At 37.8% G+C, this 27123-nt stretch overlaps 3 protein-coding genes, 1 long non-coding RNA gene and 1 other non-coding gene across 5 annotated transcripts in view; 3 read left to right on the forward strand and 2 right to left on the reverse strand.

Moving 5' to 3' along the window:
- LOC135079225 (AP-3 complex subunit beta-2) overlaps nucleotides 1-12592 on the forward strand; it is a 42558-nt gene extending 29966 nt beyond the window's left edge. Inside the window, exons 16-24 of the mRNA XM_063973816.1 lie at nucleotides 2640-2737; nucleotides 3590-3649; nucleotides 6530-6662; nucleotides 7161-7332; nucleotides 8426-8628; nucleotides 9814-9952; nucleotides 10639-10748; nucleotides 11623-11726; nucleotides 12429-12592. Coding sequence (XP_063829886.1) covers nucleotides 2640-2737; nucleotides 3590-3649; nucleotides 6530-6662; nucleotides 7161-7332; nucleotides 8426-8628; nucleotides 9814-9952; nucleotides 10639-10748; nucleotides 11623-11726; nucleotides 12429-12579 — 1170 coding nt within the window. The 3' untranslated portion in view covers nucleotides 12580-12592. The remainder of the gene's footprint in view (nucleotides 1-2639; nucleotides 2738-3589; nucleotides 3650-6529; nucleotides 6663-7160; nucleotides 7333-8425; nucleotides 8629-9813; nucleotides 9953-10638; nucleotides 10749-11622; nucleotides 11727-12428) is intronic.
- The window catches only part of LOC135079223 (uncharacterized), a 369397-nt gene that overhangs the window by 304097 nt on the left and 38177 nt on the right, over nucleotides 1-27123 (forward strand). The gene's annotated exons all lie outside the window — the stretch shown is intronic.
- On the forward strand, nucleotides 5967-6105 carry LOC135079585 (U4 spliceosomal RNA). The gene has a single exon (XR_010258826.1). It is a non-coding gene; the product is annotated as a U4 spliceosomal RNA (small nuclear RNA).
- On the reverse strand, nucleotides 13151-13808 carry LOC135079230 (uncharacterized). Its single transcript, XR_010258760.1, has 2 exons — nucleotides 13609-13808; nucleotides 13151-13433 (listed from the first exon to the last, which is right to left on the reverse strand). It is a non-coding gene; the product is annotated as an uncharacterized LOC135079230 (long non-coding RNA).
- On the reverse strand, nucleotides 19173-27056 carry LOC135079215 (putative nuclease HARBI1). Its single transcript, XM_063973804.1, has 5 exons — nucleotides 26656-27056; nucleotides 26129-26325; nucleotides 25354-25483; nucleotides 23768-23909; nucleotides 19173-20746 (listed from the first exon to the last, which is right to left on the reverse strand). Exons 1-5 carry the CDS (start codon nucleotides 27037-27039, stop codon nucleotides 20133-20135), a joined length of 1467 nt encoding a protein of 488 aa, XP_063829874.1. The 5' UTR covers nucleotides 27040-27056; the 3' UTR covers nucleotides 19173-20132.

Raw genomic sequence — 27123 nt, forward strand, 5'->3', positions numbered from 1 at the left:
TTGCCTCAAGACACTGAGAGGTAAATAAGTAGTTAATATTATTCATGATAATTCATGCTAAATCATGTATTTCCTCCGCCATTTTCCGCAGTTTGGCACCTCACGTCACATCATTTAACCGAAGTCAGCCCTATAGCTTCGGCGCAGTGCCGATCACTGACGTTTGTCAACAAAATGGTGCTTGACTCTTGAGACAGGCTAAATTACACCATATTGTTAATTACATTGAGCATACATTTTTTTAAATACCTTCGCGAAGTAAAACTTCTGTACGTAGTACTTATTATTATTCTGTGCCACCGATATGTCGGTAAAGCTGTAAATTCTGAACAAGAGTTGCACTAGATCTGAACAAGAGATATTGATCACGCCGCAGCAAATCGGCCATCACCGTCAATACCAACCACGTTGGCCGCAGGATAGGGCTGAGCCGCCGTTATATACAGCAGTATTCTATTCACTATTCACACGAAGCTAAGTGCCAAGTAGAGCCAAGCCACTATTATGAGGCTACAGCTAGTCACCACTCACATAAAATTTTAGTTCAATTCGATTATTGCATGTCACATTAAAGTTTAAAATTAGGTAAGACGAACGAACGGTACAAACTTCACAAGCATGTGCCTACTGATGCTAATCCTATGGAAGCTAAAACTTGACCGCTAATAAAAATCCCAATATTGAGAGCAGTTTATCCTAACAAAAACTTTTGTCATATAAATGATGATGATGATGATCCATCCGACCGATTTCGGCCATGGCGACCACTCCGACTCCTAGCTGTCTTGGCGGCGCTGGTGTGCCCGAAGATGGCTTACGTAGCCCATTTTCGCGGTAAAATCCAATCTAACTTGCTTACAATTAATGCTACAAAAACAAACTACATAATATTCGCCGCTAAAAATAAAAAGATTGATAACTTCAATCCTTTGTCAATTGATGGACAGGAAATTAATAGGGTAGCTAAAGAAAAATACTTGGGCCTCGTGCTAGATGAAAAACTAACATGGGAATCGCACATTGAAAAAATTCGTAGTAAAGTCTCTTCGCTAACTGGTGCAATAAAAAACATAGTTAGATGTCTACCAACATATGTTAGATACACAATCTATAATTCCCTAGTAAAACCCCACCTAGACTACCTTGTAGAAATTTGGGGCTCAGCTAACAAAACAAACATACAAAGATTACAAATATCTCAAAATAAATTCATTAAAACCTTATTTCAGTATAATTATCGAACACCTACTACAGACGTATACAAAAAATCAAAATTAATGAATTTGACCCAAATTTATAAATTTAATACATGTCACCTCATAAGAAAAATTCTAACTAAAGATATTCACTCCACTTTGACATTTACCAAAAAAATCGAGTATCATAAACGTATGACCAGGCGAGCTAACAACATCTGCTTAATAGCCCCCAGAACAGGTTACGGGAAAAAAAGTATCCTATATGAAGGAGTCCAATATTACAATAAATTGCCCAGAGATATAAAGGACGCTAAATCACTACATACCTTTAAAAAGCTTTTAAAACATCACATATTGAATGCCTAAAAATAAATTAATTCAAATATATATATATATATATATATATATATATACATTATATTATTTACAAATTACAAACATAAAAAAAAAATTAAATAAATAATCAAATTTAAACAATAAAAAATAATAATAATAAAAATAATTAAAACCCGCCAATCATCATTATTAAGTTATAATTAATAAGATGAGTAAGTTAATTACAAATATGTACATTATATTATACTAATTAATTATAATAAATAATCAAATTTAAACAATAAAAAATAATAATAATAATAAAAATAATTAAAACCCGCCAATCATCATTATTAAGTTATAATTAATAAGATGAGTAAGTTAATTACAAATATGTACATTATATTATACTAATTAATTATAATAATACACTTATTAATACCAATTATAATATTAATAAATATAACGTCAAAAACTAACTATCATTTATCATAAAATCATTATAAAATATCAAATTTGTCAAATTATTATGAAAACAGCCTATAAGCCACTCGCTCAAATGTTAAATGTGTCCTATCCCGTACAAAACATGTTTTCAAATTGTACCTATTCATGCCCGCCGCCGCGCCGCGCAGTGACTTACTGGATGGCTTGTATTTTATTTGCACCTACCTGCTTTATAAAAATAAAAAATCACTTTTAATAGAACTGCTACGCTAAATCGTTTTTGTATTGTTTATTATTATTAAGACAAATTAATGTTTCTCTGTAAGTGATTGCATTGTAATCTTTTTGAGAAAATAAATATCTTTAACCACAAATCCCTCGCGCATTGAGGGCATCTGAGCACGCCGCCAACATAGTTATAGTGAATGGCGGCAGATGGACGGGCCTTCAAGTCATCGCGCTTCGCGTCGAGTTCAGTCGTACGCTGCACCTCGAACTCGTGGACTTGCCTCTTCACAATCTCCCGCCATTCTGGACGCTGTGCTGACGCTGTGAAGATAGACTTTCAACGAAAAACTAAAAAAAATCGAAGAAATAATAAATTATCATCGGTTGTTTAAAACAGTCACATTATACATATCAGAACATCCTTTAAACATACATATTTTTCGTTTTCAGAAGAATAAGAGCTTCTACTCGGAGCCCGAAAGCAGTTCCGGCTCGTCGTCATCGTCTTCATCCGGCTCCGACAGCTCCGAGGACTCGTCAGACGACGAGTGAGTGGCAACAATATCAATACTGACATTTACATCATATTATTATAGTCGAACAATTTATTGGGCACCACTCTTCAATAATTCTAAAGCACAACTTTGAAAAACGCACCTCATTCTGGTCTTAAAAACTTAATTATATTTAAATTACCTGTAAATTAAGATTTTTGTTTGCATTGTAATTGAAAAAAGTAGTTGAATTGAGTTTACAAAATAGTAACGTCACTTGGCTAGTACTGTCATACAAAATCTATGGGAGAGTTGTTTTGACAGTTTTAAAAAGTACGTCAATTGATGGTTGTGGCAAATACCCTATTCTGAATCGTTATAGTCTATCCAAAATAGCTTGATTAGAATGACAGCTGTCAAACGAATGTGACTAGTGCTGGGTATGTTTCGTACGGTTCACATAGATGTATCGATAAGTTTTCGAAAAAATGATATAAAAAAATGCACCCAATTTTTCTTCATAATTATCTTTATTCATAAAAATGACAATTATAATTTAAATTTAAAGACAGTAAAATTTAAAATTCATGTCGATAGATTTTTGCCACGTTGGCAAAAATCGGAACCAGCGATCCGGTATTGACAGTTGCGCCCCCCTGTCAATGTCCCGGGCGGGACAGTTCACTGTATTGCGTCTATAGCGCCCTCCTGTAAATGTCATAACTGATAATTTTATGGGACACTTCTCACACTTCAGTGTTATCCAACGCAACGTGGCAAAAATCGGAACTAATAACTGAGTATCGATAGTAGCGTCCTCCTGTCAATGTTATATTTGGGACACTTCAGTGTTGTCCAACTGTGTCACATTTATCACTATTAAAATGTCAATATTTCAATTTTCAGGGAAGAAAGTAACAACGAGGAAAAGAAACAAGTGACACCGAAGCAATCCAACAATTATAGGTAAGTCCACAAAGGGTTTAGTCCACTTTAGTTATGAACTTATACAGTCGTGGTCAACTAATTAGGGACAGATAGAATACTAAGCAATACTAAGTGTTCATATCCTATTATTGTGAGCTTCATTCAATATTACTGGCTGTTACTTTGTAAACATATTGACTATCAAGTACTCTATTTAACAGAATACAATAACAACAAAAAAACTTAGTAACTTAATAAAAAATCTTAATCAAATCACATGAATCGGTAATTATGGTACGGACGGTCTGGCCACCTAATTAGGGACGGTTAAGTTTTTCCTTCTAAATTAAAAATAAAAAGTAATAACTTCTATTCTGTTCATTTGTAATTTCGGCGTCAATTTGAAAAGCGATATTCTTATCTTGCGAGTTAAAAACTCATCAAATTATTAAAGGTAATGGGCTGAAAGAAAAGCAACAATGCGCTAAGTTATAATCAATCTTTATCAGTGTGGATGGCCATACCGGTAAATTGCAGATCATCTTAAATGTTCCAAAAACATGAATCTACGATGCAGTGGCTTATTTCAAAATCATGAAACCACAGAAAGTATGCCTAGAAGGAAGAAGCCAATAAAAACAACCCCACAAGATGGATCGCAGAATGGTCACTCTCGCAAAGAGAGACCCCTTTAAAGGTTTCGTTCTGATCAAGAGCGAGATTTTTGGACCAGAACCGACTGCTGGAGTATCTGCGAGGACCGTCGGAAGGCGACTGGTGAAGCTTGTAGGAAGAGTTCCTCGAAAAGTTCCACTACTGAAGATGGAACACAAAGAAGCAAGATTGGCGTTTGCAAGAAAGTATGGACATTAGGCTTTTGCTCAATGGATAAATGTGCTGTTTTCTGATGAAGTCAAGATAAATCTTATTTCATCCGATGACAGACAATACGTGCGACGACCTGTAAAGTCCTAAATGATACCAAAGTAAACGAAGAAGCAGGTGAAACATACAGGCGGCAAAATAAAAATATGGGACTGTTTTTCTGGACATAGAGTGTAACCTATAAAAAGAACTGAAGTTAAACTTCAGCAATTCCAATACAAATAAATATTGGAGAAAACGATGCTATCGTATGCTGAAGAAGTCTTACCAGTCTCATGAACATTTCAACACGATAACGACCCAAAACATACCGCGTACTCTGTTTAATAATTCCTAGCGCAACAGTCAGTGACGGTACTAGATTGGCCCAAAAACAACTCAGACTTAAGCCCTATAGAGCTTATGGTATGAAACGAAGGAAAAAGTTGCAGCTCAACGTACTGGCACTAAAAATCAGCATTTCGTGGCATTTAATGGTATTTGGAATAATATTTCTTTAGAAACCTGTAATGATTTGATTGCATCCATGCCGCGCCGATGTCAAATGGTTATAACCAACAAAACCAACCATATTGGTTATAAAAATACGTTTGATGATTTTGTTTTGTATTCTATATTTATTAATGAAAACTTTTTATGTAATAAACACTTAAATAATTTCCAATTTATTTACATTTACAGTGAAAGTGTTACGTGTCCCTAATTAGTTGTCCATCCCTAGGTCAATAAATGTGTAGGTGGCAATAATTTATTTATTTTAAAAATATTGATCGCAACTAGCTAGTTTCTTTTCTGGCCTTCAAATATTTAGAATACTAGCCAAATTACTTGTTATTAATAGACACAAGCTACAAAGCCTCGTGAAGATTTTTTTTTGGGACTGGAGAGACGGTCTTGTGTTTTAGTCATATAACGTCCCTAATTAGTTGACCACGACTGTATATTAACAAGTGCTGGAATATTAATAATTAAAAAAAAATAGTCTGGACTATAACTTTAAAAAAACTGCCATTAAATTCCATTAAAAAACATTTGTATTGGATTTTAATTCATTTTTTACAATGACAGCCGATTGTTCCTGGGGTCAGTAGTTTCTTTTATTATTATTTTTTATAGGACCAAAAACCAACCCAAAATCCAAAACAGTTTTTATTTTATGTCTACTATTATTATTTTTCACTATTTTGTTGTGCTTACAAAGTTACTCTTTAAGCTACATCAAATCTTTTCCTTTTTTAAAAATAAAGTTTATTATTATTATTTATTAAAGTTAATAATTTATCACAATAATTTTATTTATTTCGCTAGCAAAAATCCACTACCAATATGAGCTTGCTTTCAATCTTGCATTGCAAGTACTTGCAGAAGTTAGTTCGCCAAAACGCCAACAGATGTCACTATCCGTTTTTAGCTCGCGGTTTAGTTTGCTTTTTTCCAGACTTTAAGACCTCCGCGGAGTTTTCGTTTAGTTAACTTTGCGCAGAGGCAATATCGTAACCAATGAGGTTAATCCGAGGTGCGATTATTGCTAGTTGAAAACTTTACCAATACCCCGCCTTGTGGACGTGAAATACCGTCCGCTATGGCAATTTTTGAACGGCCGTAATGGCCTAAGAAACTTTCTATACTCTACTTCAACAGTATTCAGTACTGTATGAAATCTTTTCCTTTACGGTAATTTCGTTGGAAAGGTTATGTTTGTGTGTGGTTTCTTTACAAATGGTTAGAAATGCGAGCGAAATTATGTGAGTAATTTGTTTTTAATTTTTTTTTTCGGAAAGTAGGTAATAAATTAATCCAGTGACTGGCGGTGCTTACTCACAAAAGATGACCCCGTGCACTTTTTTTTTCAAGAGATTAAATAAAATAATAATTATTTATTTTTATTTATAACAAAAGATTGTGTGATATTTTTATTTGAGTATTTTGTAATAAAATAATAGTAATTTATTTATGTTAAAGTGTGAAAATTATAGCACATTGTATTACTTTCTCGGCGTGTCATTTATTCAGAAACTTACTGTAATTCGTCAGGTCGTCGAACTCGGGCACGTCGGACAGCGAGTCGGACAGTGAGTCGTCCGGCTCGGACAGCTCGGACGCCAGCTCCGGCGAGAGCAGTCCCGAGGAGACGCCCAAACAGAACGCGCAGAAAACTGATAAAAAGGTTGGGTGTAATTGATTTTGTTTCATTTGTTATAAGTTGATTTTTTTAACCCTTTTATAACGTTTTATAATAATTAAATAAATGCTATTGCGGTAATTAATAATTATTTCTAATACATTGCGAGCATTCTTTATTCTATGAAAAATCTTGATAACAGTTAAACATACTACCCTCACAGTTCACATTAAGAATTTAAGATTTTAAACTTTCGCGTTCCATTTCAACTAAAATAGAAAGACACGGGTCTTAACGCGACGTTTATTAATGAGTTACAGCAGACTGCTTGTGACCACGGCTGCAGCATCGCAGCCGAAACGTCAAGCCGTGAGTACATAATGTAACTCATTAATAAACGTCGCGTTAAGACCCGTGTCTTACTATTTTAGTTCACATTAACTTTTCTCGTTGCAACTTGCAACTGGAATTAATTATTGTTCTGTGCAGAATATCGTAACTTTGTATGTAATCTTGAGATTACATTTATATTTATTTTTTCAGCAAAAACCAGAACAAAAACCCGAAACACCATCCAGCGCAGAGCACAAGAATGAGAAATCCAACCTGGAGCTGCTTCTAGAGCTGGATGAAGTGGCCAGCAGCCTGCCCACCATGACGCCCACTTGCGGCGGCTTCCTGTCGCCCACTACGGCGGCCCCGGGCTTTCCAGAAGGTAAATTTTATTTCGATCGTTTGTTTCAGACATTATTAGGCGTCCAGTAGGCCTAAGATGCGCGCCGTGATAACTTTTATCGACGTCAAAATGTATGGGCAAAATCGATCAAATGGCGTGATAACCGCTTATCGCGCCGCGCATCTTAGGCCTACAGTAGGCTGAGTGTGAGTTTACATAAAACACGCGTGAGAGCACATTTAAAAAATGTATGAAAATTATAGTTTTTGAACGTTTCCCGCTAGGGGCGCTGTACAATCCGTCATACATTTGTCATTTTTTGAGCGCGTTTGATGTAAACACACTAGGCCCTCAGTACCAGCTATATTGTATAGTTTCTAATATTGTGTGGTTTGGAAGCTGGAAACATCGCGTTTACGAATAGATCCAGTTCTGTTTATCTGTAACCTATTTAATCTTCAGCTTGCTTAGATAGCATTACCAACATGATGCAATAAACATTTATGACTATGACTATGACAACACTCATCGATATTATCTCTTAAAATTGAATGACTAGCTTGCTATGCTTTTTATTTGGCGACATTGATTTACTATTAGTTTTATTATATCTAATTGACTTTTATTTATTAGAATTTATTAGTTTTGCATTTCTGCGAGCATGTTCTTACCATAATATTATTACTTTTTCTTACTGTTTTTGGCAAGTAACATTTGAACTTACCTCCCTAGGTGACGCTATAGTCCCCATAGGTCCTTCCTAGTCCCAGACGAGAGCGTAGAGCTTAAAAATTCATAATTCGAACTACACAACTTTTTTTGTTTATACCCGTCTCATAGTACAGTATATTTTAGAGCTGGAACTGCATTCAATAATTATTGAAGTATTAAATAATACTTATTACGTCGGCCATTTGGTGTAGTGGTTCTAAAACGGACTACAATGCCGAGAGGTCCCGGGTTCGATTGCCGACCGGGCAGAAATTGAAATGATGAATTTAAAAAAAGTATATTTAGTGTGTCCGTTAAGCTAGCCATACCCATAACACAAGCATATTAATTGCTTACTTAAGGCTAGAGTGCTGTGTGAAATTGTCCAAAGATATTATACAGGTATTACTTATTCCCGCAGGCGACGCCATAATCCCCGTGGGCCCCTTCCTAGTCCCAGAAGAGAGCGTGGAGCTGGTCCCACGCGTGGTGTGGCGTGGCGTGGGCGCCCAAAGGCGGTGGTCGCGCGCGCCGCATCTCTACTCACGGTCTATGTGCGCTGTGGAGATTACATTCACCAACTCTAGCAACCAGGAGGTCACGAATATCAGGGTTAATAAGAAGGTAAGGTGTTATTAATGTTACTCTTTATTTTATAAAAAAATCTTTATAAAATAAGTGATCATTCTACCGCCGCTATTTCGCCCGCCGCGCTTGTACTCACGATCCATGTGCGCTGTGGAGATTACATTCACCAACTCTAGCAACCAGGAGGTCACGAATATCAGGGTTAATAAGAAGGTAAGGTGTTATTAATGTAACTCTTTATATTATAAAAAATCTCTGTCAAATAAGTGATTAGTCTGCGCGTTGCACCTGTATTCAAGGTCGATGTGCGCTGTGGAGATTACCTTCACCAACTCTAGCAACCAGGAGGTCACGAATATCAGGGTTAATAAGAAGGTGAGGTGGTTTTAATATTACTTATTATTATATTCCTTGCACTTAATTTTATAAGGTTTTTTTTTTAATAAATGATGAGATTTAATTCCCAATTCATCCTATTTAAAATTCCGTGTCAGCTATGAAATTAACAGGAGGGCGCTACTATGATGATATGATGCGGGGTTATTAGTTCCAATTTTTGTCATGTGACGTTTCAGAATCGTTAAACTATAGTATTGTTCAACGATTCTGAAACATCAAGTGCCATAAATCAAAAATTAACTACCCAGTATTGATATTGGCGTCCATATTTATATGGTTGTCCAACGTGGCAAAAAACAAAATAATAATCCAATATAGATAGTAGCGCCCTCCTGACAATGTTAAAGCTGATAGACCTATAGTTCCAAAATACTGTACTGTCCTGTCCATGACATTGACAAAGGGGCGCCACCGTCAATACAGGATCGCTGGTTCCGATTTTTGCCAGGTTGGAAACTATAGAGTTGAACGATGGTAGCGCCCCCCTGTCAATGACTTTGGTGGGACAGTTCAGTGTAGTTCATCTATACATAATAATATGTTACTCATATAAGAGTATGCGCACACCGTTGATTTTTAGTTGGCCGATAGTTGTGCCCGATTTTAATTTGTATGAAGAATCGGCCAAATCGAATAGGCGTAGTGTGCGCACTCCCATACATGCCCATACTGATCAACTGCCCGATTAAACTATCGGCCGATAAAAAATCAACGGTTTGCGCCTACTCTAAAATGTGGCGCGTTGAGACTCGTGTTTCTCTATTTCATTGAGCTAGTGATGCCTTCAAATTTTACATTTATCTACTACTTGACTATTTCCAGACGCTGACGGGCTCGCGCGCCATCCACGACTTCGCGCCAATCCCATTACTGTCTTGCGGCGCGCAGGCAACCACCACTATGGGGGTAGACTTCGCAGACTCCATCCAGCCCGTCGAGTTCACCATCGTCAGCTCCGTTGGTGAGTAGATCCTTTCACTTTAAAGCCGTTTTTGATGTATATTCAGTTTATCACAGATCATTATAAATTTTAATATCATCATCAACAGCCCTTTACAGTTCACTGCTGGACTATGAGCCTCCTCCACTATAGTGGAGGGTTTTGCCATAATCCCCACGCTTGGCAGGCGGGTTGGAGATCGCAGTTTAAAAGATTGATGTTTGTCAGAGAGCGCTGCTGCCCGTTCTCTGTTTGATGTGTAGTCCCTAAGTCGCCTCACGACACCCGCGGGAAGAGTAGGGGTTGGTGACAAATGTATTCTACTCTGCCGTCACCACACGGCATTGAATTTTAATATAGCCTACATGTTTAATCATGAGGGTCAATAACCCTCTTCTTTACTTTACTCTCCTTTTCTTTATTTTTATTTTTGCAAAAGGAATGAAAGATGAACAAGGGCACGTGAGGAAAAATGAAAGTTGATCATAATGCATTTATTTATCATCACTTACTCTGTCTCACATTCTTCATTGAGGTATGCCTTGATTATTTAAATAATCAATAAATTACAAAAATGTGGTGTATTTTTACTTATAAAAATATTCTGCTTTCTGGAGTTATTTTAAGCAGTGGACTGCCATTATCTGAAGTCATCAATTTAATTATAACGTTACAGCACAGTGACATACATTTTCTCTTCGTATTAGGCGAGGTGTGTGCGTCGATCACGCCTCCGGTGGGCGAGCTGATGCGAGCCGTCGTCATGTCGGAGGCGCGCTGGGACGCCGAGCACAGGAAGCTGCGCGGCATGACCGAGGTACGCACTTCAGTAATGTCTGTAAATTAATTCCCAGCTGTCCCCAGACTATCCCAACTAATATTATAAATGCGAAAGTAACTCTGTCTGTCTGTCTGTCTGTTGCGCTTTCCCGCTTAAACCTCGCAACCGATTTTGATGAAATTTGGCATAGAGATAGTTTGAGTCCCGGAAAAGAACATAGGATAGTTTTTATCCCGGTTTTTGAAACAGGGACGCGCGCGATAAAGTTTTTCTGTGAAAAATTCCACGCGGGCGAAGCCGCGGGCGGAAAGCTAGTTAGATATATTATAATGTAATATTAGTTTTTAAAAAGTAAGTGCAGGCGACCGGCGCACCAGGCTAGACACTGGAAGTGTCTGGTCTGATGTGCCGGCGACTGTAGGAACCAATTTTGCATGTGTGTATTATTACTTAGTTAATATGTACAATAAGTTACACTTATAACAGTTAGCACGAGAACGACTGCCGACAAACTGTTAAGCAGTTTGGTAGATTAGTATTAAGTATAATCGATGTAACTTTTATGAGACAATAAATTAAAAAAAAAGTAGAGTTGATACTGATGGAGGCAGCTGGGAATAACCCCAAATTTGTTGTTATCATAGTCACGTCAGCTTCGCAGAACAGTGACGAAATCGAAATTCAAGTGAATACAAATGAAAATTGATATTATTTCCTATTTTAAACTAATTAAAGTTATCAATTTTGTGTATAAACAATAACGTCTAAATTTTAAAAGCTAGAAAAGAATGAGGGTTTGCATTTTTGTCACCGATAAACCGCCGACACAACTTCCAAACTTTTGTAAAAAGTTATGTAGGACTAATCACTAGAGTGGTCTTTGCTTTTTACAAATTACTTTTTTTTTCAGTGTGATAAGAAGGCAGCAAAATTAGAAGATGAAGAGTCAATTTGCAAAAAAGTTTTTGAGACAGCGAATTTGGCAGGAATTACTACGTGCGGCGAGTTTTTGAGGTAAGTTACTTCAAACATATTTTTTCTAACTAAAAGATGTGTCCTCGACCCAGATGCACATAACTAAAGCCTTGATCACACGTACCGAGTAATCGGGCGAGACCCACCCTCCCGCTGCCCCGCACTGTCTCGCTCGCTCACTCGGCAGGTCTGAACGTGCACTGCCTCGCCACTCGCCACTCGGCCAAATGATTGACGTCACGTCCACAGATTAGAGAAAAAGAAAAGTCTCAATAGAACTGAACTGACTGTGCTAATTTCAAAACACGTGTGAACAGCTACTCGTTTACATCACTGTCTCGACCGAGTAAACATTTTACTGTCTCGCCCGTTTACTCGGTATGTGTGGTACGTCAATCATTTGGCCGAGTGGCGAGTGGCGAGACAGTGCACGTGCAGACCTGCCGAGCGAGCGAGCGAGACAGTGCGGGGCAGCGGGAGGGTGGGTACTCGGCCTAGTAAGTTGAACGGGAGTCGAGCTACTGTCTTCTCGTCGCTTTGCTCGGCCGAGCACTCGGCGTAATGTTCATACACGCCGAGTACTCGGCCGACAGCACTGTCTCGCCCGATTACTCGGTACGTGTGATCAAGGCTTAAAGGTGAAACTCGAGCGGCATCATTATTAATTTCACCATTATGAAAGTGAAAAAAGTACTTACTTAATGCCACCAAAAACAAATTAAAACTCACGTCCTTCCCCAGATTTGCCGGCCGCATGATGAGCTCCCAAGAGCTAGTTCTCCTCTCGGTCCGGACGGAGCGCTCGTGCTGCCGCGTGGCGGCCAGCTGCGGCAACATGGCCGTCGCCGCGCTGCTGGCCGCCGACGTCGCGCAGGCCATGGACCGGCCCTAAAATACAATGGAGCTGGTACCAGGCCTGTTCATCTCCGCGAGTTTACATCGAAAACAAAACACGCACGATGGCCCACCTACAGGATACTATTCGACAAGGCCTCACATACGAGCGAACATTGACTCACGCACGCGTATTCTTGTGTATGATGGAAAAAAATAAAGAAAATGGTGTACTAAATACTGTGCAGTATTTAACTGCCTAAATAATAATAAAAACACAGAATGTACTTTTTTAAGTTGCCTCAAGACACTGAGAGGTAAATAAGTAGTTAATGTTATTCATGATAATTCATGCTAAATTAATCATGTATTTCCTCCGCCATTTTCTGCAGATTGGCACCTCACGTCACATCATTTTACCGAAGTCAGCCCTATTCGCTGGGTGCGAAGTACTAGGTGGGGGGGACATAATCTATCGCAGCGCTCATGGTGGTCAAAAGTAGAAATAATGTAAGCTCTGTCATCAGATGTATCTGTCAATGGCAAAGCGATTCTACATAATACATTTTAATATCATTAATTAATCGCATGAAAAGGGTCCTACTGGGAACTTAAATAAAAGAGTGGACTGTATTTCGATAGGGCTGGTTTAATAGCCGTTTACAATTTGGAAATAACTAAAATATACAACGTGGTAGTACAAAAATGAGTCACAGTAGTTGTTGTGCACAGATGTTTGCCTTATGATGAGAGCGTGAATTATTGAACTCTGCCCTTGTTTTGTTCTTAATTCTTCTACATCTCGGACTTGTCCAGCCAATACCAACAACTTTCCTTTAAATACGGTTTGTGGTTGGAATTTGATATTGTAACTCTCACAAACCCGGTCTTCAAAACGATACTCATTTCGATCTGAAAACGATATTTAATTTATTACTAGCGATACAGAAACATTTAAATATATTTACTGTTATATAATGAAACCGTTAAAGTAGCTTTTTCTTTTTGTTTTACTGTAAAACTACAACTATAAATGAAGTAAACAAACCCTGACACAATCAAAATTAAACACACTTTTTGGACTTACCTCATTTGATTTGAATGACCAAAATGATTTCAAAACCTTTTTTCCACCCAAATCGTGGTATCACAACAATTTATTAGTTGAAAATATTTGTTATTTTTTCATTTCGATATTTTTTCACAAATATACGACCTAAATGTCAATGTGACAGAACCCACAAAGTTGTAGACGCTAGTTGGCGCTGTAATCGTGCACGGAGCCAATAGCTTCGGCGCAGTACCGATCACTGACGTTTGTCAACAAAACTTCTGACAAACTTGCTTGACTCTTGAGACAGGCTAAATTACACCATATTGTTAATGACATTGAGCATACATTTTTTTAAATACCTTCGCGAAGTAAAACTTCTGTACGTAGTACTTATTATTATTCTGTGCTGGTACGCCGATGTAGACCTACAGAGCTATGCATTACGTGCGTTTTAATTTTTTTCACACTGAAAACACCAATCCGAGGTCCATCGTGCTATGGAATACGTATGTTTTAAGTTTTTTCGTGCCCCACTACTGACACTACAATCGAGACCTACTGTGGGCGTAGTGAGTTTACATCAAACGTATTCTAAATCGAATGCGTCATAAAGGCTACCTAAGTAAACTCCGACAAACTTTACTTCGACATTACGTTACTCCGACATTTCTGAATATCGACATGACTTTACTTCGACACTACACTACTCCGACAAAGGATATTCGCCTTTGTCTAAGTAGTGTAGTGTCGAAGTAAAGTCATGTCGATATTCAGTAGTGTCGGAGTAACGTAATGTCGAAGTAACGTTTGTCGGAGTTCAGTTTTTGAGCCCGTCATAAAATCTATGAAGATTTTAGTTCTTGAAAGTATCCCCTAGGGCCGGTGTACAATCGGTCATACATTTAATGTAATTTTTTTACGCAGTCGATATCTAATACGTGTGATGTAAATTCACACTAAGCCCCCTGGACAATCAAAGAAAAAAACATTTATTGAAAATTTGCAACAATGTAAAATATTTTTCAAAATAAATAAACATTTTAGCTTATCGTTGTCCTGATCCCCCCAATATTATGGAATTTAACATTGCGGTTCTTGAAAACGCATTTTTGTAATGAAAAATAAAAGTTCTCGTTTCTCACATTTGTATGTGAGATGTGCAGTTTTGTAACGGCAATTCTTAGTTAAACAGAAACATTTACCAACGTGGGAAACTGTAGTATCGGACCAGCCGAAATTCCTATCGACTTTTTAATATAACGCGATGATTATGTACATATAGCATTAATATCACCCACACTTTAATCGAACTTCTTTTGGAGAGCCCACATCCGCACAGTAAAAGTTGGAAAGATAGCAACGTGTAACAACATTATTAAAATACAATAATTGATTACCGTAAAACAGACGTCTTATACAATCTGGCGTTAGGCCTCAGCCTCGAATTTAGCGGGCAGCGGGGCGGGAGCGGGGCGGGCAACGCAGACCCGTTCTCGAAACAAGGCCTTATGATTTTCATGAGTCGCGATAGAATTGTTTTGTTTTTCTTTTTTGTAAATTTCGTTATTTTGTGTTTTTCCGATCCTTAACTTTTACTAGAGCAGATAAATTATACCAAATCTAGGAATTACCACTTTTAATAGTTCAATGAAAACGCTGTTGGTCCTCCGAAAAAGACGGTTGATAGAAGCATGGTATTAAAACGCGGCCTTTTGATGTGTCGTTTGATCATTCAGGGTAAAAGGCATAAATATGGCGTTAAATTATGTGTCCTCACAGACACTGGGTTGACGCAAAAATGCACATGTATTGCGGATCACATTATTATTATCCCTCAAAAGAAATGGTCATGATAATAAAGTAGTGATGATGGAGGATTATATTATTTTTTTCAGTGCAAATAAATCCAGTAATGTTCACTCGGTTCTTCCATTGACATCGTTACTAATTAGGTTGTTAAGTTTTATTTTAATAGCTATTGCGTCATTCCTTGTGTCTGTGATTTACATAATACTAAGTTCTAATATGTAATACATTTCATTTTCAATGTTAATAGTTTTCCAGAAGTTATAACAAATTCATTATTTATCAAAAACGCTATGAATGTATGCTCTGCTACCCAGCTAGGCCGTCAATTTGTCAAGTAAGAATTTATCAATATATCATTTATCACTTAGTAAACTATCATATTTAAGCCCACTTATCATCTATTTTATATGCAATCATATTGTCTTCGTATCTAGTCTTTATGAATCATAATAATGGGCAGTCAGTGGAATAAAATAATCTTGCACCTACGAACAAGCCTCATGAATACCTGAAGACTGGATCTGTTTATGACTGTCTTAATTTTATAGTCAAGTAATTTAGTTATCTTATTAATATTCTATTAAACATTATTATTCAATTTCTCTGTTTTATTTAATTAGTTTTTAATTAATTGTTGTAGTGACACATTACAAGAAAGTCTGTATGCCTCGATGAAATGAAAAACGATGTATGTTGTATAGATATATTTTATAATACATGATTCTCATTGTGATCTCCACTATTGTAGTGTTACTTTTGTCGCCAACATTCATGGGAAGGTCTGAGCCGGATTCGTAATATAAACGCGTAATTTTGAGTCACCAAGTCGACGCACTATGGATCGAAATTGCGATTTATGGACATAGCGATTTTTTTCACAATTTCTATTCGAAAAAATTACCTATCGATAGGTTACGTTATTCTGATGAATAAATGCTGCACAAGTTTTTCTCTAAAACCAATAGTTTGGCTGGGTAAAAATATTTTCCATTTTCGTTGTATGGAATGAAACATAAAGTGGTCGATTTCGACTAAGCCTTGACAGATCTTGCTTTGAAACTACTTGAGCCTTGTTTTATGGCTTGTTGACTATAATCCTACGCAATCAGCGCGTGCCCAAAGTTGCCCGTTCACAAGTTATGAGGTTCTGAATTTAAAAAAAAAGTAAGTAAAAGTGACTTTTTTTTGGAATATCTTTAAAGATTTAACGAAAATATAAAGATTCTATACGTTAATAATGTGAATTAACCTTAAATTACTGCTAAAAACACATTTTAATAAAATTAAAAGGAATAAAATCAGCGATATTTTTTTCACAATTTCTGTTTGAAAAAAATACCAATCGATAGGGTATGTTATTCTGATGAATAAATATTATGAAACGTTTTTCTCTAAAACCAATAGTTTGGCTGGAAAAAAATATTTTCCATTTTCGTTGTATGGAATGAAACATAAAGTGGTCGATTTCGACTAAGCCTTGACAGATTTTGCTTTGAATCTACTTGAGCCTTGATCTATGGCTTGTTGACTATAATCCTACACTAACAGCGCGCGCACAAAGTTGCCCGTTCAGAAGTTATGAGGTTCCGAAAAATGAAAATTAAAGTAAGTAAAAGTATCTTTTTTTGGGACATATCTTTAAAGATTCAACTAAAACATGAAAATTCTATACTTAAGTAATGTAATTAACCTTTCTCTTGTCGTCTTATCTAAAGAAAAGTCAATTTTACTTACTTTAATTTTAATTTTTCGGAATTTTAATTTTCGTTAAAATGGAAAATATTTTTTTCCAGCCAAACTATTGGTTTTAGAGAAAAACTTGTGCAGCATTTATTCATCAGAATAACGTAACCTATCTATAGGTAATTTTTTCAAATAGAAATTGTGAAAAAAATCGCAATGTCCATAATTCGCAATTTCGATCCATAGTGCGACGTAGGAAACTGCGCTAGAGTTTAGTCTTGTTACTCTAGCAATATAGGGACAGTCCCGAAAGTTAAATCGTCTGTTTCTGGAGCTTGTAATGCAATTACTTATACGTGTAAATAGTGCGAATCCAGCATATAATCGTATTTATCAGCATTTTACAAAAACGAGTGAAAAAGAAGATTCATTTGGCACAAGATTGGAGCAAATGAAAAAGAAATTGAAAAATGAGTAAATGAAAAACGGTTAAACTTATCCTAATACAGTCAACCATGTTTTGTAAATATGTAGTAGGGCAAGTGACCCGGTTGTGGCCACCGACCCCTTTGTGGCCATTTAGAACTTCAAATCGTTATAACTAAGGCAAAGACTAATATATTACTCTATGGTTTACGGGAATAAAAATATCTAATATTAGCAACACTGATAGCGTTAACAGCTTTGATGTGTCAAGCTTCACTTCAATCCAACAAGTCATTATTTTTTTAAAAGCGTTAATTGTTTTAAGTCTTAGCAAAAAGGCTAAGGCGAGCGGGTGAGTAAAAAATCATTATTTTTTAAATCCTTCTTATTTTTTTAAATGTTTATGTTAATCCTTAATAAAGAATACACTGTCTAAGTGGTACTAATGATATTTTATCGCTATTTGTTTATTAAGTGGGTTTATGAGAGGTGGCCACTAATGGAGCCAGAATGCATGAATTTTCCCATCTTTGGCCACATGACTGGCCAAAAGTGGTGCACGAAGAACCCCACTTTTGGCCATTTAGTTTTTATCGTGATTTTTCAATTTAATTACTTAGCTATTTTGATATAAGTAATCGATTCATTTTCAGAGTTACGATTATAATGCCTCCATCGAAACTAAATACTAAAAAAATCGGTGTTGTGAAAGAAAATTGTTCCAGTACTGTACTGGAACAATTTTCTTTCACAACACCACCATTGTTCCAGTACTGTACTGGAACAATTTTCTTTCACAACACCGATTTTTTTAGTATGTAAGTTTATGCGGTTAGTTACTAACCGCATAAACTTATACTATAGGTTAATGTTGATCTCCTTAATTGTAATTTCAATTCAAGCTGAGATATTATATTTCATACTAGCGGCCGCCCACGACTTCGTACGCGTGGATCCCGTTTTACCCCTTCATCTATCTTACGCGGTTTAGATTTTTTCGTACAAATGTTTTTTCCCGCTAACTCCCGTTCCCGTGGGAATTTTGCAATATCCTGTTGTAACTAAGCTTTAAGTTTACTAAGGTACCTGCATGCAAAATTTCAAGCGTCTAACTTAAGCGGTTTAGATTTTTCATACAAAAGGATTTTCTTGCGAATTCCCGTTCCCGTGGGAATTTCGGGAATTCCTTGTAACTAAGCTTTAAGTTTACTAAGGTACCTACATACCAAATTTCAAGCGTCTAACTTAATCAGTTTAGATTTTTCATACAAAAGGATTTTCCCGCTAATTCCTGTTCCCGTGGGAATTCCTAAGTATACTATAACCTGCCCAGGAGTATGAAAAATAATTGTAATAATTGTTAGTTTCGTTAAAATCCGTCGAGTAGTTTTTGTTTTTTTTTTGATGAATTTTGATGGCCAGAACTGGCACATGACTGTGGCCAGAAATGGGGTAAAGCTGGCCAAAAATGGCACAAATGCCCATTTCTTTTTCTTTTCTACGGGATTATTTTTCCATTGAATCATTATGAAAAAAAATGTATCCTTAGGCTACATCTAAATATATTTAATCACTTTTTACAAGAAATAAGTCCGTGATAACAAAAACTGTAAAATGATATAACCTCAAAGTCTAAAAAAATCTTAAAATGGCCAAAACCGGGTCACCTGCCCTATAAATTCAAATATTACTTTTACTAAGTATCCAAATTTATTTCATATACAACATAATGTTATGTAAATAATAATGAGATCATGTTAAACTTTTTCGGCGTAGATAGTGCAAGAAATCCTCATTATAAAAACATTGTTTTTTCCAAAATTCTGTTCTCTTTTTTATCAGTAAATGAAAAAACACGGTGTGCTATTATTTATATTTTTATAAATAAAAGGTAATGTCGATTATGAGATTCAACAAAAGCAAATTGCTGATAGATACCTACTACCAGTGAAGTTCATAGATAATAATTGTGATAAAAAACTATACAATTTCGTTTTTCCCGATTAAACTTACACGTCATTTCTGCTCGTACATTATTTACAAAAGCACCAATATTGCTTTCTGTTGTATAAAATAACACTGCCATTTTAGTTGTAACAAAGTTACTTACTATAACTACTTCCTAAATATAATTTGAGTATCAAACTACTCATGGCTGCCTTTACGATTTGAGTCAGTAACTTGAAATTTATTGATATTTAGACCAGTCAAAGGTTTCATACTGGTTCTGACACACTGGTACACAATTCATAACAAATTACTGACTCCAAATAAACGTCTGTTCATGAACTAAACCTATCTTACAAGGAAACCTATTTATTTACATCTAAATAGTTCCTCACGTTTCATAAACTCAGTGGCACAGATTATAACGCAACACTCACATCCCTTCGGCGCCACGATTCATACTGTATTTACTAAACGTGCACTGACACTGAGTACTCTATGGTCTAGATGTCTCTTATATTGGAGCTTCTGGGTTTGAGTCCCAGTTTGGCTAGGACATTTCAGGTTTTAATCAACCTGATTTTCTTAAGATTCTGTCATTCGGAGGCTACATACAGTTCGATTAAGCCATGTCAAGGCCTACAGTGGCTCATCAACTGATACCAGGTTGTACTCAAGCGCTGGAAGGTTGCCTACTGCGGATAGTGTCCCCAGCCAGGCATCGCCAAGTTGTAGTTTGTGGTGTGGACGCTAATTATACGCGGGCGCTTACTATCATCATGTAGCGGAGGCGGCTGGCTAGCGGTTGGCGGCGGCTGTTGTTGGTGCTGATGACCTTCTAGCAATCTATCCTTCTTGGACATCCGCTTCTTAGGCACAGAACACTCCGGCATGACTCTCCGCTCGTTCCACAGCCGCTCCGCTAGAGATAACCTCGCTTGGATACCAGCTGGATGCTCAACCTGCTTCCTTGGTATCGGGCCATTGGCCACCTTTTGTTTCATCGCTTCGAGACGCTCCTCAGTTTGTGTCATGGGCGGCACTGGTAACCCCCGCCCGTTACATATGTTATGTAACACACAGCAGGCCACCACGATCATAGTAACGGAAGGCGGTTCGATCTGTTTATTGCAAGTGGCCTGCAGACATTTCCACCGGCTCTTCAGCTGTTTTATTGTCTCGGTCACGGCTGAAAATGTCTGCGTGTGGAGGTTCGAGTAATACTTTTCCGGTGTGATGGGGGATTTCTTCGTCATTTTCGGTATCGGCGTCATGATGTACGGTTTCTGTGTGTAAAATGGGCCACCTGGAATAAACAGAATAACATATTTTATTTTAAGCTGCTACTTCTTATATTGTCCTTCATTTTAAACCAACTATCCTTGATCCAAAAGATAGCATCACTGGTAGTGTCGTCACCAGTGATCATGATGAGTGTCACCGTGACTTAATAAAAGCTAACTATAAAAATAATGTATTTTATTATACTGATTTATTGCACACAAATGTTAGAAATTGGTCCTAAATTATAAATATCACTCCTATTAGGTCTGTAAGAAAATGACTAGCTGGGAAAACACTCAGTCTGTGAAGTTATAGTCTGGTCTGCGAGCACGTAGAATTTTGTCCAATGACCCCAAGCAACCCATCTGTGCCATGTTGGGAGACCGTATGAATGAGACACGGGTTGTAGTTAGTCTCTGCTTTAAGTCTGTTTATTAATGTGAACTGCGCGACTATTTATACGATATAGATCAAAGGTAAATGACGTCACAGCATCAGCACTATACGTGATAAATGTGCTGACACTGTGAACGTGATCAAGATAAGATATGAAGAGATTAAGTATTGTGCATACCGGCACAGTACTCCCCCCCTTTAAATAAGAAATAAAAAAAATAATGCGCTAATTACAATAACATACAACAAACATAAATTATCTACGTTAATACAGGTTCAATGTTCAATCTCTACATACTTACATACAAGAAATAAAAATAATGCGCTAATTACTTATTACAAATTACAATAACTATCTACGTTATACAAATCATGTGGAAAAAAATAGTGAAATGTTTATAAAGATGAGAATATAACAAAATATAACCACTGGCTTCTTCCTTATCTGGCGTTTTCACAGTCGTGGGATGCCCTCGCGCAAGCTCGGCTTTACGCGATGGGTGCGCTGTAGTCACAGCGTTCATGCCTTGTGTCCTTGCACATTTCATAAGCGTTATCGGCTTCTGAAGACCAAAAGATAGGCGAATTATCATTCTTGAAATATTCAAAGTATTCAGTATTCAATTACAAAACAACTTCGATACGCGGCTGCGTAATTTTCTCAATTCCTTGACTGTGTTTCAATTCATCGATTGTTTTGATTTCTGCTCTGTTGGGCGATTCCTTGGCTCGTTATCGGATAACCTAAGAAATTATTCGCTCTGGAGGGACTCACATTTTTCTAAATGATTGAATTCCCAAGTTAAGAGTCAGCGTTTTCTCACCGTAAGTGTTTATCTTTGAACCATTCGTGGTATATAACATATTGCTCATTTGGCATTGTTGATTATTATCACTGATATGTTGCTCCCGTAACGATTAAAAACCTCATACCACTTTTTCAGTCGGTAACAATGAGGCGGTTAGACGGGTAGATAGCACAAAGGCCATGCTGGCTGTGCGATTTTTAGTTTCCTTGTTTCGTTTGTTTCCAAATACATGATTTTTCACATTTTTCTGCATACGTTGATACATATTATAATAACAAAATCTTCTTACTTGACTAGGCGACCTTGGCCTGTAACTGCTGCGTCGCAAATTTTCACGGTCATGGCACAATCATTATTTCAATTGCACATGTTATAGCTGTGTTAGCACATTTTCCATTGTTTGGTCTTGAATTTTGCTGATGTTGTAGTTGACTGTTGAACTGCTGAGACTTCATTATTTTTTGCATTCTCTAATATTTTATTAGCGATTTGATTCGTTTGAAGTTCCAAGACTGATTCCAGCTACACAGACGAGGTTGGTCCTTTTAGAAATCGGGAATACGGATGTGACAGGGGTACTGGCAGCGACTTCTCGTAGTGTTGTGTTGCACGACGTGTACGGAGTTGACATGATGACGATGATTGGTGTTGAAGTGACGTCACGGATTTGCTCTGCTCAATCGGGGTAGCCAATTTGATTCCAAGTCAGATGAAAGCTGGCGGAGGCTGATGCTGAAGATGGTGGTGGGTGATGGAGGTTACGTCTCACATCACGTTGGCTTGGTACGTTTATCTTCGTCGTCGTTCGTCAGGCTTCTTCGACTTCGTCGGGATCGTCAGGTTCTTCTTCTTCGTCGGGGTCACCAATTTGTGCCATGGTAGGGGACCGTATGAATGAGACACGGGTTGTAGTTAGTCTCTGCTTTAAGTCTGTTTATTAATGTGAACTGCGCGACTATTTATACGATATAGATCAAAGGTAAATGACGTCACAGCATCAGCACTATACGTGATAAATGTGCTGACACTGTGAACGTGATCAAGATAAGATATGAAGAGATTAAGTATTGTGCATACCGGCACACATCCTTATCGCTCGCGCATAGTAGCTTGGGGTCATTGGACAAAATTCTACGTGCTCACAGACCGGGCTTTAGATCCCATCACTCGTTAGTGGCTAAGACAGTGGCGCCAACTAGTGAGCGCTGAAGCGGTAGGACTAATGCATTTGCACCCACCAAGGTGGCGCCACTGAGAGTAAGTTCAACCACATCAACACGTACAGATCACCATAGGCGCGCCGGCGCGGTCATAGGCCAATGACAGGACAGGTCGCGTGACCCATGACAGTTCGCGTTAACTGTCATTGGCCTATGATCGTGCCGGAGATGGCGATCTGCACGCGTTGGTGTGGTTGAAGCTTTACTCTACAGTGGCGCCTTCCAAGTGAACGCAAATGCGATTTATTACTCACCAGTTAGCGCCACTGTCTTAGCAAGTGACCTTAGGTTAGGACCTTACTCTACAGTGGTTTCAAGTGATGAGCGCTAAAACCAGAGTAAATACAAATGAGTAGGTCATCTTCATAGAAACGCCCGAGCGCGGTTTGTATGTGAGCGCGCCAATACGTATGCGGCGCGCACGCACACACTGACAAAATTCGGAGCAACTCCCCGCTAATTTTTTTCAGTGTGTGCGTGCGCGCCGCATACATATTGGCGCGCGCTCACATATAAACCGCGCTGGGTGCGTTTCTATGAAGATGACCTACTCATTCGTATTTACTCTGCTAAAACAATAACCCTCTTCTTTGAACTTAATGTAAAAGCACAGCTTACCAATGAGCCAGCACTGCTCGCCGGCGTTGTTCAGGCTGTCAAGGTCGACGCGCACGGCGTGCCGGTTGAGCACGGCGTCGCAGGACAACGCGCCGCCCGCGCTCGCCTCCACGCTCAAGATGTTGCAGTCGCTGTCGCAGATCTGAGCACGTGTCAAATAGAATAGAATAACTTTATTCAGCATTAATATTTATGTGCATACATGTACAGAGGTTAAATTACTGAGCCATGCTGAAAAGGCGCCCGCTCAGCGAAAATCGTGACATGACACACACAAGTCGTCAAGTCACGAAGCTGGTTTTCAGCGATTCAAATCATTGGGTTACTCCACTTGTAGAATAAAGACCGGTCGCCGAGCACGTAGAATTTCGTCCAATGACCCCAAGCTACCCATCCTTATCGCTCGCGCACTCACTGCGGCCGCCAGTCGCACAGTCGCGACAGCAATATAATTACGTGCGAACGATAAGGATGGGCAGCTTGGAGTCATTGGACAAATTTTACGTGCTCGGCGACCGGACTTTAGAAAGAATAGAAAAATCTTTATTCGACACAAACAAACAAAAATAATAACAGAATGAACTATACAAATAAAGGTGGGTATTTTGTGCCAAAAAGGTCTTTTGACTTATAACTTATCTTCGCCTAATCCCCATTCAGTGCTATGAACTGAATGTGGCAGAAATTTTCCACCATTTATGGGGAGATAGGTAGGAGGTAATTACGGCCGTATTCACAAACATTACTATGAGGTCTCACAGTGCGCGTGGACGCACAGGATGATACACGAACCAATCACAGAGCTCTATTCAACGCTGTGCGTTATATTTGCTACTTCACTTAAGCAAGCATTGTTTGTGAATACGGGCATTAGTCTCTGTTGCAGGAGGACTACCTCTTCTAATTTACCAGAGTTAGGCTGTAGCTAGGCTACACTTCGGAGAATGTGCGAAAGAATTACACGAATTAATTCCACCAGCCCCCTTCCATCATCGGGGAACCAGACGCAGGTTAGCGTACCATCCCTATATTGTTGACATTCCACCAGCTCGCACTAAGCGTTTCGATGACTCTTTTATAATGCGAACAGCTAGGGACTGGAATTCGTTGCCTGCTGCTGTCTTTCCCGAAAACTATAATCCGGGCCTCTTCAAGGCGAGAGTGAATAAGCACTTACAGGGCAGATATGTACCATCCTAGACTGCATCCCACTTAACATCAGGTGCGATTGTGGTCAAATACCTGCCTTGTTATGCATAAAAAAAAAAAAAAAAAAAAGTTCAATGGACGATTTGAACTGCACGTAATATTTGGCGTAGATATCACACGACAGTATATCAATGACGTATTTCACATATTGAGTACTAACAGTTTGCTCTCTCTTGTTGGGTTTATATTAACAATCAAGCTGTAGATGCTGACTAAACAAGATTTGTAAAAGCAACTATAACATTGGCTACATTTAGAAGTAAAATGCACCGACAATCAACATAGTATCTAGATAGTATTGAGTGAGTTATCATTATTTTCACATCGTTTTTCAAACATCTTTCACTATTATTACTAGAATGAAGTAATCAACTTACAATCTGCACCTTCTTGGAGTGGTACGACTTATTGAAATGTGCCTTGCGGTCGTCGTTGGGTGGCATGATGGGCACGTGCGTGCAGTCAATGCAGCCTACCACGTTCGGGATGCCATACTTCATGTAGAACCTGAAAACATGTTTGTTACTGGCTTAGTGTGACACTGTAAGCCACCTTATGCTGAGACCAGAAGTTTGACAACAGCTTAATAATGATTGTTATGAATTTAAATAATAAAAATAATAATTAAACCTTTATTACCAAAGATTACAAAAGATTACAATATACAGCTTACTAGTAGTCCCCAAACTAAATGATGAATTATAAAAATGATTTCTAAAAAACTGACATTGAATAATAGGTAAAATAAGGCTGGGGTGCACCATCTTACACCGTTCAAAAACACTGGTTATTGTTATAGTTGTGGTGCAGCTCAGCCTTGTGAATTTTGCACAGCTTAAAATGTCGCACTAGCATCACCTACAAAAACTTCACAAGATAAATAAGAATAAGAAAAACTTTATTTGACACAAAAAGAAAAAATAAAAAACAGAACAAAGGGACTTAAAACTATACACGCATATTTTTGTGCCAAAAAGGCGCCCGCTCAGCATTAATCGAGCCACGCGTGCCCCGACGCTGGTATAATAAAATAAATCAGCAAAATATTGTTGCTGGTATAATAAAATAAATAAGCAAAATATTTTTGCTGACTAGGACTACTTTGGCTAAATAAAAAAAAACAAAAGATTTTTGACGCCAGCTGTGTTGTACCTTGCTTTTATTATATCTCTCTCGCCCCTCAAATGTGGAAAGTGGATGTATTTCTTGACGATGGTCGGATGGTTCATAGCTTCGGTGACCTGTTGCATTGCCGTTGCCACAAAGTATGCTGTGAGATTCGGGTCAATTTTTCCTCCAAATGACTTCTGGAACTTGCCTGTTGCATAAAAGGATAATGCTGCCAGTACCTGCAATTTACATCAATGGTGTTTAAGTATAAAACTATGTATTACATAAAGTTTTGATTTTTATGTTATTTGGTTTTATTCAGAAAACAAACAGATTACCTACAAATGAAAAAATAACAGCTTGTAAATAACATTTTGCCAACAATATATTTTTTATCATAAAGAAAAATCAATTTATTGTCATTAATCTGACCTTACGAATTGTAAACACTTGAGTAAATAAATAAAAAGCAAACCAAAAGTTTCGGAGCTAAATTGTTTGAAAATTATTAAGTTACAAAAAAAAATTAAGAAGTAGGTACACAAATTAATAAAGCTCTGGTCACTCACTTTGCTCTCCACTGAGAACTCAAGGGACTTCAAAGAGTCTGGCATGACAGGTGCCACCTCCTCTATCAGGTTACGAACTAGGTCTTTAGACAGTCTGTAAGTCTCAATGAACGTCTGGTCTGGCAAGTCGAAGGGATCAACCTCCTCCCGGGACCTCGAGGGCCTTTTCTCGGGGCTTCGCGCTTTCTCTACTGGTCGGGGCTCCTGTTGTTTTTGTGTATGAGAGGAATCCCATTTTAACAACTCAAATATCTCCGGCTCCTCATCCACGACCGAGATGTAGCCCTCCTCAGGCGGTTTCTCAGCCATCCGAGTGTATTTTTGATTACTTTCAAATAAAATAGACGCAGCTTGGGATATTTCGTTGTCAACAGAATATGACATTTTAAGGCAATGTTGCCAGATTAATGAAATAATTTATTCCTACCTTTCAAATTTGGTGTTGCTAGAATAAAGTTTTAAAATAAT

Source organism: Ostrinia nubilalis, chromosome 16 (genome assembly GCF_963855985.1).
Source record: "Ostrinia nubilalis chromosome 16, ilOstNubi1.1, whole genome shotgun sequence".
NCBI lineage: Eukaryota > Metazoa > Arthropoda > Insecta > Lepidoptera > Crambidae > Ostrinia > Ostrinia nubilalis.

What these genes read in the sequence shown, in the direction of transcription:
- LOC135079215 (XM_063973804.1), bottom strand. Translation starts at nt 27,039, where the DNA reads ATGTCATATTCTGTTGACAACGAAATATCCCAAGCTGCGTCTATTTTA. An exon ending in AGAGATATAATAAAAGCAAG is followed by an intron (nt 25,484 to 26,128) that starts GTACAACACAGC and finishes ACATGTTTTCAG; the next exon opens with GTTCTACATGAAGTATGGCA. An exon ending in CGAGCAGTGCTGGCTCATTG is followed by an intron (nt 20,747 to 23,767) that starts GTAAGCTGTGCT and finishes TGTTTATTCCAG; the next exon opens with GTGGCCCATTTTACACACAG.